The sequence below is a fragment of the Octodon degus genome, unplaced genomic scaffold, assembly GCF_000260255.1.
Source record: "Octodon degus isolate 3935 unplaced genomic scaffold, OctDeg1.0 scaffold00044, whole genome shotgun sequence".
Taxonomy (NCBI): Eukaryota; Metazoa; Chordata; class Mammalia; order Rodentia; family Octodontidae; genus Octodon; species Octodon degus.
Genome location: NW_004524620.1, coordinates 91,507 through 111,316, shown reverse-complemented (window position 1 = coordinate 111,316; position 19,810 = coordinate 91,507). Strand labels below are relative to the sequence as shown.

The following is a 19,810-nucleotide window of genomic DNA, read 5'->3' as shown; positions in this document are numbered from 1 at the left end:
TATGCTAACATGTACATTATATGAATAAATTGTATCACCTAAAAGTTAGGTCCCTTCTACCATCACTTAAAAAAAAAAAAAAAAAACCCTCAGTTCTAGCTACATGAAATATTAGTATTCAACAATTGTCACTCTACCCTATTAAATGTAAAAAATTCCAATTATTTCCTAAAAGCTTGTTTTTCAAATTGAAGCCTTAAGAGACACCCAGGTATCATATGCTTTCTGATGACATACCATCTCTGAAATCTGCAAAAGAAAAAAATAATAACTGGATGTGGTCATACTTTTACTTCTACCAATTCACACAAATCATGTTAAGCTACATCACAGAGTGATGTTATGGTACCTTAACTAAATGGGCCAGAAACATCTCAGAATGAACATCTTATTTTTACAAAATGCAAACAGTAAAGGAGTGTGTATGTGTGTAGCACAGAAGATAAATGACCGAGGAAACACACACACTTAAAAACTAGCTAAGAGGCACGTCTCAATCTCAGCACTTCAGAACCTGCAAGTTCGAAGCCAGCCTAAACTACATAGTGAAACCCTGTCTTAAAGAAAGGAATTTAAATACCAATTAGTCACTATGTAAAGTATTTGGATCTTGATCTAGATAAAAGCACTCACAATATTTAAGGGAAATCCAGGAAATTTATTAGAGTTTATAATGTAAAGAAATTCTGTGTTGCTTTTTTTTTTTAACATGTGACAATAGTACTTTGGGAATGTCTTTTGAAAAGTCCCTATTTTCTACATATCCTTTGAAATATTTATGTAAAAATACTTCATCTTAAAAAAACTTAAAAGTTTTTGAATACAAAATTCCTTAGCTTTGCCCTTTCTTGACAGCTGTATTTATCCTTCTTTCCTAGCTCCTTCTGTTGTAGTGGAGTTAAGATAACACAGCATAATTCTGAGATGTACTTACTTTACTAACAGTAGCAGTAGAATTAAACTTCAAAGAGCTGGAACAGGGAGATTACTTCCCAGTCTTCATTCACCCTGGTCAAATGCTATAGGGAATACAGCCCAGGGCAATACAGCTTATAATTCACTTTCAATCTAAGAAGATCCTAATGAAATGATTCTTCACAATAAAAATGATTTTTGGGCTTCTTTTAAGGCTTGACCAGTGGTGGTGAACCTATGGCACCCCCGTCACAGTGGACTGTTGTCATCACTGAAAACTCTACAAGGTTCACCATCACAGTTACGGAAAGATCACTATATTAAGGGATACTCAGTGACATTAGATTCACTGTCACAATGGACTCTTGATTTTGAATTTAAGTGCATGTAGACATGCACGAGTGACAACCTATGCAGCGCACGAGACCATCAAGCTTCTGCTACAGACTGCCAGAGGTACATGTCACGTGACTACACAAAGCAGACATTCAGTAAATGTCGCTGAGACAGACGGACGGTTAGTTAGCTTTGAATAGGGTTACAAAGACATGATCACATTAAAATTTTCTCTGATAAAAATGACTATAACAGAACAACACTTAAAATGGTCTCATGTCTGAAATAAGCAGCACTCATGGAAAAATGGAATATAGGAGTTACAGATAAAAGAACATTCACTATGTTCTTTCAAAATTTCCACATTCAATAGAACACTTTAAAAGAAATTTAAACTGAAGATGGGATTTGTCTCTGTAAGACCTTATTTTACAATTAATATGCATTAGGTTAGAAAATTTTCATTCTAGTCATTACCAAAATTCGGAGTCAAAATGTTTTAATAAAGACATACAATGAAAATTTCAAGAAACTGATTCTTAAAAATCCATAACATGAACCATAAAATTATATAGAAGTAAAGCAAAATGAACGCTTTCTGATCATAAAATATTTATTAAGGTATACTTTTAAGGAATATAGTGAATATAAAATTTAGGGTCACAATATGAAGCAATTTCAACCCCCTCAAAAGTCAGAACAACCCTCAATACTCTGAAGATATAAAATCACTGGTGAAACTCACTAAAAAGCAGTTTGACTAATACGGAAGTGGCTTTTCATGAACATTTACAACTAAAGCATCTGAATACCTCTTTTAACTGCAAAACCACACCACATTACACTAATGCAGCAAGAATGCATTCATATTGTTTTCATTAGTCATTAGTAGTCAACTTGCATAAAACACCAGAAGAAAAGCACAATGGAGCTCACAAAATGGGCTAAAAAACGAACCTGTCCTTGCAAAAACATACTGTAATGGAAGAAGAGACATTTTAAAAAGTGTTATGCATACTACAGAAGCTGCGTTCATTCCAAGAATCTCGTGTCATCTTCTTTTTCATAAAATCAAATTACAAGAACCAGGCACAACTAATATTTGGGAGGCAGTGTGTAGCTAAAATCTCATTTAACTAATTATTCAATGATTTTTAAAATCCCCATAAATCTTTTCTGTCCTGAGGTAGTTGCAAAATAAATCATAACTTGGATATCAACTAGAGCTGAGGCTTTGACTTACTCATTAAAACTAGTTGTTACTGACAGAACTACCTTTTAATAGTTAAGACAGCTGAAAAATGGGCCCCTACTACACACACAAGGTGATGGCTATGTGGGAAAGAGGAGTAGCTGCTTCAAAATGTGAGAGAGATGGTCCACTGTTGTTTCCTCCCTCCCCACCCACTTTAGATTCTTTATTGTCCAATAAGCCACCGGAACAACACAGAAGTAGATCGATCATCGTCCTTTGCTATAGCCAGGGAAGAAAAGGTCAAGTAGAGTCTGCAGAATCTCATTGGGAATCATGACGTAATTCTGGCCGAGATCATGCCGGCAAGCAGGGCAGGAGAAAACTTGGGCCTTAAAAGAGCGCTGCAAGCAATCCTAAGGTAAAAACAAAGGGGGAAACACACACACACACACACACACACACACACACACACACACACAAATCCAATTTTATAAGAGGGTCAAACATGGAAAAGAAATCAGTAGCTTAGGCTTTTAAACAGGAATTAGAAACTTACTGTTTATAGTAAGTGTACACCTTAAAAGGCCTGAAGATAAATTATACCATTTATACTCAAAGTCTATACATAGTTCTACCCCTGACAAATACTGTGAGAGCTTAGTGTGTTTTAACTATTTTGTGCTTCAATCGCCTCATCTGGTAAGTGTGGTTCCTACTAGCCTGATCATTTATGCTGGACTTATTTAAGCCTAGCTGTTTACTGATGCAGCAGGAAAGGAGGTAAAAACCCAGGTTTCTGTTCATTAGAAATAAGTTATATACTTATCTATCACTTAACAGATAATGCATCTTCTAAAAATATATGTAGCTATACTAAATATACAGAATTAACTGGTGCTTAAGCACAAACACATACAGAGAATTGTTCCCATTTTTAAAAGTAATCAAGTTCTGAAGTTAGGTCAGGGAATAAAACCACCACTTCGTATAGCAGGTTTCTAACTTTGACTAGACTAAAACTCAAATTTTCCTTCCATAACACAATGATAACATAATATTTGTATCATGCGAGCATCCTGCCAGAAAAAAATCTGTTTCAGATTTCTTTTATCAATTGCATAAAACTAAAATTCACAAACTCATATCGAAAACAACAATAATCTTGGTTTCTTCTAGTTCATCCCTTCCTCCGTAATTCTAAACATATTGTAACACTAAAAGCAATATATGTCAGACTTTCTATTAAAATAAAATTAAAACACGTATTTACAACCAAGCTGTAATTAAATGTGTCTTAAATGGCAAGGTTCCATAGCTGTTCTCCTGCAAGAAAAAATGTTTTCACATGCTAAAAGCAGGTATACAGTTTAACGTCCCCGTAGGTCTGTCAGGATAAAGTGGGAGGGGAATCCGACTTACTTTACAGACATTGTGGAAGCACTCTGTTGTCACAGGTTGATAAACTAGCTCCTGACAGCAAACACACATGAAAGATTGTTCCAATTTTTTCAGAAAGTTCTGAAATGTCACCAAGAGAAAGGAAAACAATGTTAGCAGTACACAATGTACAATGAAATTCTAGAGGATCAAAAATTGACTTATATTTAATGTTTAATATTAAGAAAAAGAAAATCTTCAACTACTTCAAGCAAACACGAGTGAAGAAAACCCAAATTCCAACTACATATCACATTCCAAGAGAAACTACTTTTGATACACACAAAAAAATCAGGGGCAAGGGCGGTAGCTCAGTGGCATGAGGGACTGTCTAACATGAAGAAGGCTCAATTCTAGCATCACATAAACAAAACACAACACAGCCTAGAAGTGCCACTACGTGCTCACCTTCTCACAGGCACGACTGCGTTCTACTCTGGTATATGAAAGTCATCCACTGAACATGTTACTGATATAAAACAAAACATTTTTGAAGCTTAAAACAACAACAACAACAAAGCTGGGTGTGGTGGTGCATGGCTGTAATCCCAGCGCTCAGGATGCTGAAGCAGGAGGATCACAAGTTCAAGGGTAGACTGGGCTACATAGTGAGTTCAAAGCTAGCCTGAACTACACAGTAAGACTCTGTGTCAAAAAAGAACTAGGCAAAAGTACTCTGTCATATTTAATACCACAAAGAATCAACATACTATTTTTGATGATTTTTGGTGATATTTTGCCTCAACTGCCAAAGTCTATTTCTTTGGTTGCTAATGTATACCTAAAGTGGGATAAAACTATAAAATGTACAGTTATCTAAAGAAAGCATTTTCAAATAGATCTCATATACTGTATCTTTAAAAGCCATTAGCAGTACAAGCCAGGCTATTCATGTCTTTTAAACTAGAAAAAAATGGTAGGTTTTGAAGTTACAAAGATAACCCTTTAGTTATTTTTGGAAGTGAGAGAATGTATTATTTTTCTTTTTGTTAACAGAAGGGCAAATGTATAATAATTTCAAGTAAGAAAAAAATGGTGTATTTCAAAACATGCTTTGATGCTGTTACATTAACATGGATTAGAAATTCAAGTAAATTATAAATACTGTATAACCCCATCTGTAATCCCTCACTCTGGAATGCTAAGAAGGATTCCAGTTCCACCTTTGCCTGGGTAGTTTAGCAAGTTGGTGAGATATTGTTTCAAAATTAAAAAAGGTCTGGATGTAGCCCAGTGTGAAGGCCCTCGGTTCAATCCCCACTGACAGCAAAAACAAACACATCCACAGATAAATGGTAAAAACTCAAAATTTTATACCAGGTACCCTTTTGTTAACAAATTACTGCGTTTTTGTTGTTGTTGTTTTGTTTTTGCGGAACTGGGGATTGAACTCAGGCCCTTGTGCTTGCCACGGAAGTGCTTATTCCAATGAGCCATCTCCCCGGCCCAACAAATTACTTTGAAGAAAACTGAAATTTTGAAATTTTCCTAGTACCTGTAACTCTGTGGTCTACTTTTGAATAGCTATATGTAGTATCAATATTTTTAGTTCCTATGGGGTATTAGGTACTCATCTATACAGTGTTAGGTACTCATCTATTTATTTATATAAATATAAATTTATATTTATACAGTGGTAATATAAATGAAAAGTCTCTAATCTCATGCAATTTATATTCCTATGCGAGAACAGACAAAAAATAACTTTCAGATAGTAATAAATTAAGGAAAATCAGCCAGTTAAAAGTCAGACACAAATTGGCTATTTTAAGGAAGGAGCAGTGGCGGATGTTTCTGGGTAGTATAATACTTATGTCTTAAAGGTATGAAAGAATGAGTCTCACCAAGGCAGACAGTAGAGTTCTGGTCACAGAGACAGTGTGTATAAAATCCTGGGGAGCTGACTGTTCAGCACAGAATACAGGAGTCAAAGCAGTCAGAGTACACAGGCACAGGAAGGGGCAGCTGCCTATCCTATCAGGGTCTTGGAAAGCAGTTTAGTTATAAATGTATTCATATTCATTTAAAAGTCATCATTGGCTAAAACCTGTTTTATTTTCCTTTTGCTTCTGTGGTACTAAAGGTCAAACCCTAGGGTATTCTACCATTGAGCTGTGTCCCCTCCATGTTTCTTTCTTTCTTTCTTTTTGTATTTTAGTAAGGGTCTACAGGGTGTATAGGGTCTCACTTTGTAGTGGTCTGTTTTCAGCCTCCCAAAAGAGCTGGGATTACAGGCATGCGCCACCACGGCAGGCTGGGGATCGAACCCCGGCTGCTGCATCTGCCTAAGCAGGCACTTTAATCCACTGAGCTATTTGGTTAGCCTTTCTTTTGTTTTCTTTATTTTTGGTACTGGGGATCAAACTCAGGACCTTGTGCTTGCCAGGCAGGCATTTATGCCACTGATCTATCTCCCCAGCCCCAATCCTCCATGCCTTTCTGAGACAGGGTCTAAGTTGCCCAACTGACCTTCAATTTTCTAACCTCCTATTCAGCTACTTGAATAGTTGGAAGTACATATGTACCACCACACCTGGCGAAAAAAACCTAAAGATGTCAAAATAAATATAAGAGCCATTTTCTCATTGCTACTTCTCAATAAAATTAATTTTAAAAAGCCATTTAAGTTTATTAACTCCAATAATTTCTGAAAGATGGTGGCACTGAGTAAAAGGATGAAAGCTCTTCCTTCTTTAAAATCTGTCTTGCTTTTTTAAAGAGAATAAAAAATTAAAAATAAAACATTAAAAATGACACAGAATTCCGAAACAAAATGATAGGAAATCAACAATGGTACCTCAGTGATATATGTGTACCCATGTTTACAGTAGTGCAATTTGTCATAGATGAATTTTGGAAACAACCCAAATGCCCATCAATTGAGAAATGGATAAAAAAGATGTGGTATTTTTATACAATGGAGTATTACTTAGCTATAAGGAAAGATAAACTTGAAGCTTTTATAAGTAAATATATCCAACTAGAGACTACACTCTTAAGTGACATAAATCAGATCCACATGTGTAAACATCATACTGTCTCCCTAATGTAAGAAGCTGAAAGAGCAAATAAAATCTGAAAGGTAAAATAGGCACTGTGAAAGGGAAAGAAACTGAACAAGGGCCTGTGAGATAGCTCAGCGGATTAAGTGTCCTTTCTTTGGGGGGGGTCCCCGATCCTCAGCACCACATGCTGTGCTGGCAAGGCCGGGTGCTCTGAGCCAGCCACTGAGACTGGGCATGGTGGTGCATGCCTGTAATCCCAGCACTAGTAAGGCTGTGAATAGAAAGATCACTATGAGTCCAAGCTGCGTACTGAGACCCTGTAACAAATACATAAAAAAAAAAGGGGGGAAAGAACAATTGGGATGAGGGAAAGGAAAAAAGAAGAAAGGGGTGGGGGGAATACATATGAATGAAGTTAAGATAACTGTACTACTAATTTTTATTGGCTTACTGGAAGGAACAGTTAATGCTTTTGTGTGTGTGTGTGTGGTGCTGGGGCTCAAACCCAGACTTATGCATGCAAGGCAAGAGCTCTACATTGAGCCACATCCCAGCACCCTCAGGATCAAGTATAATTTCAAAATTATACTTCACAGAAAATTATTTTCCATCACTTGTTAATAATGCAACATTATTTAGGAAAACTTGCACATACTGGTCCTTCCACAAGCGATGCCAGCACTTCGTCCCACAGTTTCTGGTTCTGAGCGTCTTCTCTGATGAGATGCTGCTGCTGAGGGGTAAGCTGGAAAGCCTCCACGGTGGCTTCTGCTGAATCTGATGCTTTGATCACTTTGGAGGCACTTGGACATTCATCTAGATTTAGTTTTAAAGTGTCAGTAGTTCACCTTAGAGTCACCATAACAAAAGACTAAGCAGGAAGTTCAACTACAGGAAGCAGCTTCTAACCCACCCTGGAGTTTAGGACACTACATTTGTTGCTGGTAAGAGGCTGACATTATTAAAATACACAAAAGACCCATCATTCAGCCCCCGAACACCAAAACCCTTTCCTTTAAATTCTTAGGACTCTCTCCACGTGGTGTGAGACCGTGCTATCAGAACACGCATGCTAGGCTCTGCACTCTGCAAGCATCACCCACCGCGTGCAGGTGGCCGTTTGGCAGCCTCCCCGGCTGGCTTCTTCGACTGGCCTTTAGTCTTCTTGCTCTCCTTGTCTGAAGGGTAACCTGCAGGGTACTGGCAGGGGGAAAACAACCAAGAGGTAAGCTTTGCAGGGTCTGGAGCCTGGGGAGAAGGTTGATAGGACAGAGGGAGTAGTCTCCTTCCTAAACTGAAAGAATTTACACAAAGGATAAATGCTTTCTAAGAAAAAAAATTCAGAAGACTATTAATATCCCAAATTCGACATAGGAGAACCTGTACTGTAACAACATGTAACTCAGTTGTGCTCCAAATTTTCTGTTCAAGAAGATTATGGAGTCACAGAGGAATGTGTTCGATGATGTATAGTGTGCCTGGGGAGAGTCACATGGAGAGAAAGAAACATTTTCTCAGGCTTTCACAGAGAGCAAATTGGTTAAGCAATGGCTGTGACTCAGCCTCATAGCTGACACTGACAAAAGGATGTACAAAGGGCAGTACAGGGCTACAGGATAAATCCTAAGAGTACTTGGCTGACCTTATCAGATACAAAAGTTACATTTCTTGTTACATAGGTCTTGCTATATCTTGGTCTTAACCATTCAGCAGAAAAGTATAAAAACGAGGTATATAAAAGCCATATTAATATGATAAGCTATAAAAGGCTCAAGTCAATAACTTCTGATAACCCACTAGACAGTGTTAGCTTGTTTAGTTGAATTCAAACACCTATAGTATTTATTTATTTATTTTATTTTTTTCAAAGTTTTATTGACAAACAGATAGCAATGAGACAGTTTCAAATCATATCGGAAGGACAGTTTCAACAAATAATACACTGCATATATTCTTCTTAGTGGTTAATTGCTGTACAAGATGCGGACTTGTGATCCCATTTACAAACACCATTAGAACAAATCATTCTATTCATTAAGAGAATGCAACTATATATCTATCCCAACCTCTTTGAATACAGAGATACAAAATGGACATTCATCGGTATACCCCATTTTTTCTAAGTTCCGTTATTGAATGTTATAGGTGTGTAAACTCAGCAAAATATTCTAAAAGAGTCCAGTAGCCCATAATAGCATTGGGTCTTATATTTAACTGGCAATGTCAGAAATTATTGACCTGAGTCCCCCACAGCTCAACCTATAGTATTTAGATGCCAATAGAATATTCACCTCTGACAGACAATAAAAAAAAAGGATACAAAGGAAAGATAATTTTGTATTTATAAATACAAAATAGGATAAATTTACAGCTACTTTCATTTAATTCAATGAAAAGAAAGAGGTGTACTAACAGTGTTTGGACAGAATATCCTGTCTGTTTCTTGTACTATGGATAACCACTAAGAAGATAACAATGTACAATGTATTGATTAAAAAAAATAATAGGGGCCAGGGAGATAGCTCAGTAGACTAAGCACTTACTTGCCTGGCAAGTGCAAGGGCCTGAGTTCAATTCCTGGTTCCACAAAAATAAATAAATAATAATAAACCAAATTGACTAAGGCCATGTAGTTTTCATTTCTAAAATATTCCATTTTATGATCTAAGTATCAGACCTAAAAGAAGAAAAAAAACTTCATGTGTTGTTACTAAGCAGCCTAAGTTAAAGGAATGTAGAATCTAGATACCAAAGTGAGGATAAACCATGGATAAGCACAGAAATGGTAATAAAATAGATAAATCAATCTAAGACAAAAACTTCAGGGTTGGGGCCAGGGAGATAGCTCAGTAGAATAGGTGCTTGCCTGGCAAGCACAACGTCCTGAGTTCAATCCTCGGTACCGCAAAAAAAAAAAAAAAACCAACCTTCAGGGCCAAATTTCTCATCTCCTAATACTGGAGGTTAGAATAAAAAGGGGAAATTTTAGAAGATCTAAGTGACTAAACTACTAAATTTTTTATCTCTGAAGGGTTCAGTTTTAAGGAACACATTCTATCTATTACCTCTGTCATTGTTTATTTTTCCTGAGATGGGGTCCTGCCATGCATCAGAGGCTCAGTATCAGTGTTTCACCTTCCTCCCTTGTAGCACCCTGAGTGGTTGAGATTAACAGGCTTGTGCCAACACACTCAGCTAGCTTGGCTTTTTTTTTTTTTTTTTTTTTGCGGGGGTGGGGGCGGGTATCAGGAATTGAACTTGCAACCCTCCACTTGTCAGGCAAGCACTGTGCCACTGAGCTATACCCCCGGCCTCATATCTTTGTTTTAATAGTATACTCTGGTGATAATACCTATCTTTAAAGTATTACGTGTTTTTGGCCTCACAGTATTAATTCATCATAGTAGTTGGGCTCACAGTTTCAAATCAAACCCATCTAATGTTCTGAACACAAGAATTTGATCAAGTTTTTATATTTACTTATAAAGGCATTATTTTGGTAATTATTTTAGTAGCTTAATGGATCTTATTTAAACAATAAATTCTGAGTTAAAAAATAACAAACAGATGTCCACTAAAAGATACACACTCCCCTGCCTGGGAGGTCAGACACATGCCCACAGTTCAGCCCTACATGTGCAGTGTGGCAGAGCCAAGGGAAACAACAAGGCTGATGGTCTTTACAGGAAGCACAACATGGAGAATTAGGAGGGACAAATGCAAACCATGCTCCGAAGTCAGTGGCAGGGAAACAGTTTCGGGTATATAGGCAGTGGAAGGGGAATGCAGCCAGACTATCCAGAAGGCATAAAAACCAACAAGGTCTTCTACGGATTAACAGCCAGGCATGAGCAAATGGGAAAAAAAGGCTAATCACTAAAAGGATAGCAGGGCAGAGAAGCAGCTTTGTGGGGGAAGAGAGAAAAAGGGTGAAGAAAAGCGAGAACGGTAGGAAGCAGACCCCTTTTACCAGCATTTTCACTCCTTTCCCCCACCACCTTCCCTCCATGTCTCACAGGATAGAAGCCCCTTTCACTGTCCCCTAAACCTACATTTCCTAAATCTTGTTCCCTCACACCTCGAGTCACTTGCTTACTAACCAGGAACATTCTACTTTTCACTGACCAGTGCAGTGTTTCCTACGGACAACGTGCGATCTGACAGAGTCTGATCCCTAGGATGTTAACTGCTTACTCTTCCTTTTATATGCCACATGGTCGTCTTCTTTACCCTTATGAGTCCACTGATCAAGAGCTCGGCTAAGACACACAGTAGACATGTACATTTTCATGAACATCTGAGCATCTTAGACAACATATCTAACCTGTAAACGTAGGCATAATCTCCTTGATCGCTCTATTCCCTCTGAGGTCCAAGGTGCAGGTTCAACATCATCTCTTCTTAAAAGGTAGCGCCAAACTAAGAATCCATGACTAGACGAAATCTCTGGCCAGTATTTCACCACCTAAAGCGTAATATTTCAGTAGTACATTGAGATACAAAGCTTAGATTTATTCAAATGGATTAACATTGGTGGTTTATGCTTGCCAGAATTAACTTCAGAAGACACTGGCTTTATTGTAAGTACAATAAATAAGAATATGGTTTAAAACAATTTTGACTTCATCCCCTATTTAGATAGTTCCCACAAAGACAGGATAGACTACATTTAGCACATTAACAAACTGTGCTCATTAACATAATTTCGCATAAGAATTGTGGAAGTTGTCTGTATTTTCAAGCAAAGCATAACAATTTTTAATGTTTTAATGTTATGCTTGCAAAATCTTTTACAACCATTAAAAGCATTCTGAAAAGAAAAAGATCTACAATAGGCAAGTTATTTAAATGGTTTGACCATAGGGAATCAATCTATAAAGACCTTATCTCTTAACTCAGACATTAGGAACTTTTTTTTTGCTTTGAAGGAAAACAAAACAAAACATGACAGAAGTACAAAAACTAACAATTTTCTCTGTATATCTGGTTATGTTTCAAGTCATTTCCAAAACTAACTGGAAATATTTTACTTTTTAATGAAATAAAAATGAAAGTGGAAATACAACTGAGACACCTTCCTTCTTCCAGTAGCCCACCCACCAGGACCCTGAAGTGACCCTGTCTGGAAAGCCCAGGAAGAATGACTAACAAGATGTCATGCCAGATAGAGCACCTTATAAATGCCATCATATCTGTTGCCTTCTTCAGGAGCATATTTGCTGATCTTCCTCCCTTTAAAACTGCGTATCACTCTGACTGGCTTACCAGCTCTCCAATTCCGAGACTCTGCTCCAATTTTATCATCCAATGGAGCATCACAGTTTAGGGCCAATGCCCTAAAAAAAAAATAAAACAAAGTCTTTATACCAAGTAATCTTTCTTCAAGTATATAATCGAGTCATTAGCTCAATTAAAAGGTAAATTATGCCTTACCTGATGGTTAAGAGTCTATGATTCTTTCCATATTATTCCAGATAATAGGATTATGCTTTCCCCCACCAGCAGAGAAGACAAATCAGTTTTCTGATGTCACCCCCAAGCCAGGGGATTGGTTCTCAGATAGCCTGTAGGGTTCTTCTGAAAGTAATAACATCTGTGCCACGTATAATAGAAAACAACTAAAAATACATGGAATGTTCTTTAAATAACGGTTGTTGAGGGAAGGGAGAACGTTGGAAAACTAAAGCAAATGATTGTCTTAGTAGTTATTTTTGATAAGGGGGTGAAGTAAATTGCTGGAATGATGTAGAAAGAAAGTCAGAAAAATAAATCTGTCAGCCAGGTACAAACGACCTCTGTAGGTCTACTTGTCCACATTCCAGACAACAGAGATTTCTAAAACTTTTTAAGAACAATGGCAGGATGAGAATATTCTTTAAAATCCTCCACAAAAAAAGATAAATTTAAGACTCAAGCATCAAAATGCTTATGTTAAATCATGACAATAAAGAATTTTTGGCTGCCTGGGATTACTGTTACTAATGACAGATAAGGAGGACCATCAATTTGGAAGAAGCATCTGACTTAAGTATACATACTGACTTAGTATAATGAATCAAGAGGGCTTATTGACATTAGAAGATCTTTGGTGGGAAAACCTAGTCCTGTCAAAAATAACATGATCTAGGGAAAAATCAGTATTTTCCTAAGTTACCCATATCCTATCATAAGCAAAAAGAATACACTGGAAATATAAGGTTAAAAAAAGTATAGTGAATATGGTGAAGTCAAATATGATACAAAATAGTATTCTGGGGTATATTCATTTTATGCAGGCTAAAATTTAAAAGCGATTTTAATACTATGACTAAACCACTGAAAAGGAATATCTTGACCATAGTCATTTTTTAAAATAAATTAACTTATTCTGGGCTTTTGTTTTTAAAACTAACTTTTGTAGCTGCAGTGAAGGAATAAAGTTTTTACCAAGTTATCTTTTTATCTTAAGAGGGAGATAATTTAAAACTCTGGAAGGTATAAGATAATATGTCTATTAACTCTAGGGTGAGTGTATCTTACTTATGGAATACCAAGATATACGTGTATCTTAAAGAACTAGAGTAATAAATATCTTCATGTTACGGAGTGAACATGCTTTAAATCTCGAGTGCTTTCTTTTAGTCATGATTACTTTAATGACTAACTAGCAATGTCCACACACTTTTGGTTTCAGATACATATACATGCTACTCAAAGACGTAAATAGTCCAAAAGGGTGAAGCGAGGCAGAACAGCCACAAAGTTGTTGATTACTCTATCTGGAGCTCAATCAGTTGCCTCTAACTGCCCTAATAAAGGATGGCCAGGTTACCTTGTTGCCCTCTTCAGTTTCTTAAAGTGAAAGATCTGGGAAGAAATAGGAATAAACTCAGAAGCAAGAAGCTGTCCAACTTTGTCTCAGGAGAGAAACGAAAGTGAGTTTCACCATACATACATCATTTGGGGGAAAGTATATTATGGGCCACAAGTAAGGGCCTTTTACACTCAGTTTTCACGCTCGTGAGATACAGGTATCTTTGCCCTAGGGATCTTACAATCACAAGGCACATTTACAGCTTACTACATAATCAACTGGATGTTTAAGTCTATATGAGAAGTCAATCCTAAAATATTTTCAGCTAATATCTCATTCTCACACCTCTCCTAATAGAAAACATTCACATTACCCACCAATTATTTTGTAAAGACTGTAATAGTACTTATTAGGTTGTTCAAAAGCTTATAATCTACCATGTATTCTATAAATGAGAAGTTATGAAAGAAGTTTTCGTCATGCAAATTGTTTAATGGAAAAATAGAAATTTCAGATTTGACAACTTCAAAAAGTCCCTTTACAAATTCAAGGTATATTTTCATTAACAAAATTGCATCGAACTATTTCTAACTTCTTTCAAGATCATTCATTCTGAAGAGCTGCATCTTTGACAGAAAAAGAATATGCAGAGACTGGGCTTCTGCCTCGGGAATGTTTCCACCAGCAAATCTGACCTGTCTCCTCTGCTGGGTCAGTAAAATAATCCTACTGTCAGAAATAATATACAAGATACAAGAACAGATTCTATGTAATTCAGTATGCAATAAAGTCTTGAAATCATACTCTTTAGTTCACACGGTAATCACAATTTAAAAGGATGCTACTTAAAAAAACCGAGTGACTTAGACTCAAAGGGAATACTTTTACTCAATGCACAAAACACTCTTCATTATATAAAAATATTTAACGATGTGATTATCTCATATTTTGACAAATTTGACAATTTCATAATTGACAAATTAAACTGTGGCCTTGCTATTAGTCTAGATTTGTTTTCTATTTAATAGTAGCATGCATTTACAGCAAAATATTTTGGAATTGTTGAGTTTCATATTCTGTTTAAATAATGACTTTATCAGAGTTTTAATAGTTGTATGCCATTAATACTTGTGTACAATAAAGCTCAGCACAAGGTGGCTCTTCCATAATGCTATAAAAGATTTAGTCCAAAAGGATCATTTTGTATTGAAACAAATTTTCTCACTTAATAACATTAAGATATCACAATAAATTCAAAAAGTATCTTAAATGTAGGTATGATTACATTAACATACTTCCTTATGCATATGTGGCTGGCAATCACAACCTTATTTCCTATGAATGAGTCTCATTAAGAGTTTCACTAGTGGGCAAGGGAGGTGGCTCAGTAGAATAAGCGCTTGCCTAGCAAGCACAAGGGCCTGAATTCAACCCCTGGTTCCACAAAAAAGGAAAAAAAAAAAAAAAAAAAAAAAAGTTTCACTACTTAGTCTCTCTTAAAAGATGATCTATACTGAGAAAAGCATCGCAATGTTGACTTATGGGATAGTAAATAAGCCACCTTATCCTGAATTTCACTAATATTGTTTAAGTTCCTTTCTTTCAAGTGTCATGTTTTCAAATAGATAGCATATGTATTAAGACTAATTTACTGTGACATTAAAAAAATAACAGTACAAAGAAACATGATCCTTACAGTTGTATATTAAGGCATTGAAATTTGAGTTAACTTCCAATTTGAGTTAATTTAAATCCCCTGCAATTTAAATTGTCAGTTACAAACCTATAAGAAAACTTTTACATAGCATTCAAATTTTAGTCTTTATAAAAGTACCTGTTCATATTTGTTAATGTTTGATCAGCTGATGGTGCACCAATTCTCTTATTACCAGCAAGATTTTTACCACCACTTCCAGTGTATGTAAATTCATCACCTCGGTCCTATAGAAAAAAATGTTTTTACATTAAATACTTAAACTCAAATATAATTTCTCTGATTTTTATTTCAGAGTAAGAACAGTTTCTAGGATATTATGAATTGACATTTTTCTCATGAAACAAAATAGAAAAAATTAGTGCAATCTTGTGTAGTATTCCTTCAAATTTTACCACCAGACATAAGTTTTGAAAAAAAGACTCTAACTTTGGACATCTTCCACACATGAAGTCTCACGCTATATATGTATGTCATTTTATAAGATTTTAGGAACTGAGTGTGATACATATTTTTTTTAATTCAAGATTAACTAAAATAAACACAGCATTGCTATCTTGTAGACTCTTTACAGATAATGCAACTTTCAACTTTTTTTTAAATTTTGAGACTGTGTCTAGGCTGCAGCCTAGACTGGCCTTGAGCTCACTATGTAGCCCAGGTTAGCCCCAAACTTGCAGCAATCTTCCTGCCTTGTTCTGCCTAGTGATGGGATCACAGGTGGCATCCTCAACCGACATTCTCAGCTATGCTTTATAAACACTCCATAACTAAACTCTCAGCTGCTACCTATACCATACCTAAGTTTGTTACCAAACAGTGTTCAAATTCTGATATCAAATAAATTTTATAAATCCCTCCCTTTTTTTTTGGCACAACTGGGGATTGAACTCAGGCCCTTGCATTTTTCAGGGAAGCACTCCCTCTACTGAGCCATCTCCCCAGCCCCATAAACCAAGTTTACATAAAGACTTTACATCACAATCATAACACAATAAAAAATTCTCTACATTTTATACTCTACTAGTTCATCTACAACAGTCACATAAAATAATCATCTATTAAAAAGAAATTGTGAAAATTAAAAGTAATATTTACTATCGAACTAAACATTCAGGGGAAATGCCCAAAGAGAAGCTATATAAACTAGCTCTGGTATTATTTCTGAAGTAGCTACAAATTTATATGGGTGTAAGTCTCTGGATGACTCAATATTCAAAGTTTAAGAGTAAAAGTATTACTATACTAATTCTACCAACACCAACTAACTAGTGATTCTTGTTTAATGCAAAATCACTATAACTGATTCTGATTTTATATTCATTGATTTGTTTATTTTTACTTAGTATAGGGTCTATAGGGTCTCACTACACAGATCAGACTGTGATTCTCCTGTTTTTGCCTCCCAATACTGGGATTACAGGCATGCACCACCACACCCAGTCTCAATTGCTGTCTCAGCACGCCCCAGGGGCAGGGCTAGCACAGCAGGCCGGAGATCAAACCCCAGTTGCTGAGCTCTGCCTAAGCAGGCGCTTTAGTTCACTGATCTATCTGGCTGGCCCTGGTTCTGATTTTAATTAGATTTAAAAAAAAAAAAAAAAAAAGTCATTAGAGACTAGGCATGGTAGCACACACCTGTAATCCTTGGGAGGCTGAAAACAGGAGGATCATTAGAAGACTTGTGTAGTGAGGCCCTATAAACCCTGCACTAAAAAACAAAAAAACAAAGTTTACTAAATTCTTACTCTGGAAGTTAACTATTCGGATTTTTCTCATCTTTTCTTTTTTTTTTTAGATTAAAAGCCTAAGTAAGGTATGGTGACATACAACTGTACTCCTAGCTGCCTGTGAACCTGAGGGAGTAAAATCACAAATGCTAGGACAGCTGAGACACCTCAGTTGAGACTGTCTCACTAAACCTGGGCATGGTGGAACATGCTTGTAACCCCAGGACTCTGGACAGCTGCAGTAGGAGGACTGTAAATTCAAGCCTACTCTGGGTAACTTAGCAAGGCCCTGTTTCCAAATAAGGAGAACTAGAGATGTGACTCAGCATGTTGGTCCAGGGCTCAATCCCCAACAGTGCAAGATGATAGGTCTGGGAGGCAGATGGATGGGTGGGCTCAGGAAATAACTCAGTGGAGGAGCATCTGTGTAGCCTGTGCAAAGCCCTGGGATCAATTTCTATTAATGTATTTTGTAAAAAGCTTACCTAACATTTAAATGTGTTTTTTACTGATCTGAAAATCTTGCTTTCTTTTGTATTTCATACAGGGTCTATTGGGTACAGGGTCTACAAAGTCTCACTACACAGATCTGACTTGTAGTGATTCTCCTGTTTTCAGGCTCTCAAGTACTGGGATTACGGACGCACGTGCCACCATGCCCAGTCTCAATCGCTGTCTCAGCGCGCCCCAGGGGTGGGACTGGCATGGCAGGACGGAGATCGAACCCCAGCCGCTGCACTCTGTCTAAGCAGGTGCTTTAGTCCACTGAGCTACTTGGCTGGCCCATGAATTTACTTTTTATTGACCCAAAATTGAGATTGCTATTTTTTAAAAAATAAGGTATGAAGGAATTTTATTTTTGCATGTGAAGAATTTTAATAAGATCTAAGGCACTCCAGAACACTTCTTAAATTGATCACTAAAGTCTTGACTATGGTTACTTGGACTGATTCTACAATATTCACCTTCAAAACTGTTAAAATCTAAGGTTACAATTGTAGGAGTGCTACAAAGAAAAATAGCATTAGAGCAGCATAACATGAACAACTAAGCTAAATAACATTTAAAACATTGAAACAAAATCATTCCTGGCTGTTTTTAGCCAACACACGACCATAATATCATAAAGGATCAAGAAAAATGGTTAAAAGTCTATGTATACTTCCAACTCATCTGTACTTCAATCATTATACCAAACAATTCTGTATTACAATAGAGTAAAACAGATTTATCACATGGTCAGAGCTCATGCAATAATTGTTTGCATCTTCCAGTCCTTGATCCATTAAGGTTTTGTGCCCTCTAAAGAAGACTGCTACCCAGGAAAAGCCCACATAAAGACACTGTGTTTACAGCAGGCATGCAATCACCCGATCCCTTCCTTCAAGGTGCTACAGCAGCTCCCTAAGACCGCTTGGGTGCTGCCACTCCAGCCACCAAATTGATCACATAAGTACCCAAATCTTGCCAACCTTTCTTCTAAAGACTATCAAAGTAAGCCATCATAAAGCACAACTAAAATGCTCACCACTTTACTCAGGTTAGTATTAATGATACTTTACATCAAGGCTGTGTAGAAAGTCGCCTAAATTTTTGCCAGTTTCTATCTCTGGATACCCTTTACATGTCTGCACAAAGGGTACTGCTGCTACACTGAGAACATCTACCCTGCCCTTACCACGTATGTGGGGACAGGCAAGGCATTTCACATGTGATCATTTAACTTTCATATCAAGACCAAGAGGTTTAAGTGCATATACCTTATTTTACAGATAAGGCAGAGGTTCAGGAAGTTGCTTAGGGTCTCATGGCTAGAAGAGATGGCTCCTGGACACATAACCAAACAGCATGTCTTCAGAATCTTAGGACCACTGTGGAAATTACTTCTCCAGACAACTGTGTTTCTCAAGAAAGGTGACAAAAACACAGGACACTAAAACCTGCCTTTGACTCATTCTCAAGATACTACACCAAATATTAACTAATTTATTAGCAGGTATTCAAGTGTTTTGTATCCATTCATACAAACAGGACAAAAGTCACTGGCTACATAAATGTTACATCAAATTTGAGCTTCAAAACATTTTATCTTGAATGAGAAAAGCTTATTGTGTTTCCCACACCTATTCCTATAGCTATGACTTATCTAATATAGGTCAAAAGGTTTTAAATGCTTATAAAATATATCACCACTTCCAGATACATCTTAGCTGGCAATTTAAGCCTACCTGTTATCTTAGTCCAAGAATAAAAGTCTTCTTTACATTATTTAATACTTAACTACTTAAGATACTAGGATTTTGTCTCTCCTGCTTTAATGCCCAACTAGTAACTATACTGAAAAGATGGAATAAAAGATAAAGTGATAACACCTACTCTCCACTTGGGGCATTCATTTTTAGCATCACACTGACAGGTCGGATATACTCCATATGTTTAAAGAAAGGATTTGCTCAGAGTACATAACTAACATGAGTCCTTTATATATATTTTTTGGTGGGGGCAGTACTGTTAATTTGCTCATTGCAAAAAAAAAAAAAAAAAAAAAAAAAAAAATGTGAAGAAAGCTTTTCTGCCTCACTGCAGATAAGAAAACATACCACAATTGTCTTCTCCATAGCTACTCTAACTCATCTAACATTCCATAAAAACAATCATGGACTAAAGAGAAAATATCTGACAACT

At 36.6% G+C, this 19,810-nt stretch overlaps 1 protein-coding gene across 1 annotated transcript in view; it reads right to left on the bottom strand.

The window, feature by feature from the left end:
- Positions 1–704: 704 nt before the first annotated feature.
- Uhrf2 (ubiquitin like with PHD and ring finger domains 2) overlaps positions 705–19,810 on the bottom strand; it is a 78,450-nt gene continuing 59,344 nt past the window's right edge. The window contains exons 10-16 of the mRNA XM_004631733.2: positions 15,516–15,622; positions 12,062–12,224; positions 11,213–11,353; positions 7,992–8,088; positions 7,544–7,704; positions 3,866–3,964; positions 705–2,859 (exon numbers count right to left, since the gene is read on the bottom strand). Of these exons, the coding sequence (XP_004631790.1) occupies positions 2,713–2,859; positions 3,866–3,964; positions 7,544–7,704; positions 7,992–8,088; positions 11,213–11,353; positions 12,062–12,224; positions 15,516–15,622 (915 nt within the window). The 3' untranslated portion in view covers positions 705–2,712. The remainder of the gene's footprint in view (positions 2,860–3,865; positions 3,965–7,543; positions 7,705–7,991; positions 8,089–11,212; positions 11,354–12,061; positions 12,225–15,515; positions 15,623–19,810) is intronic.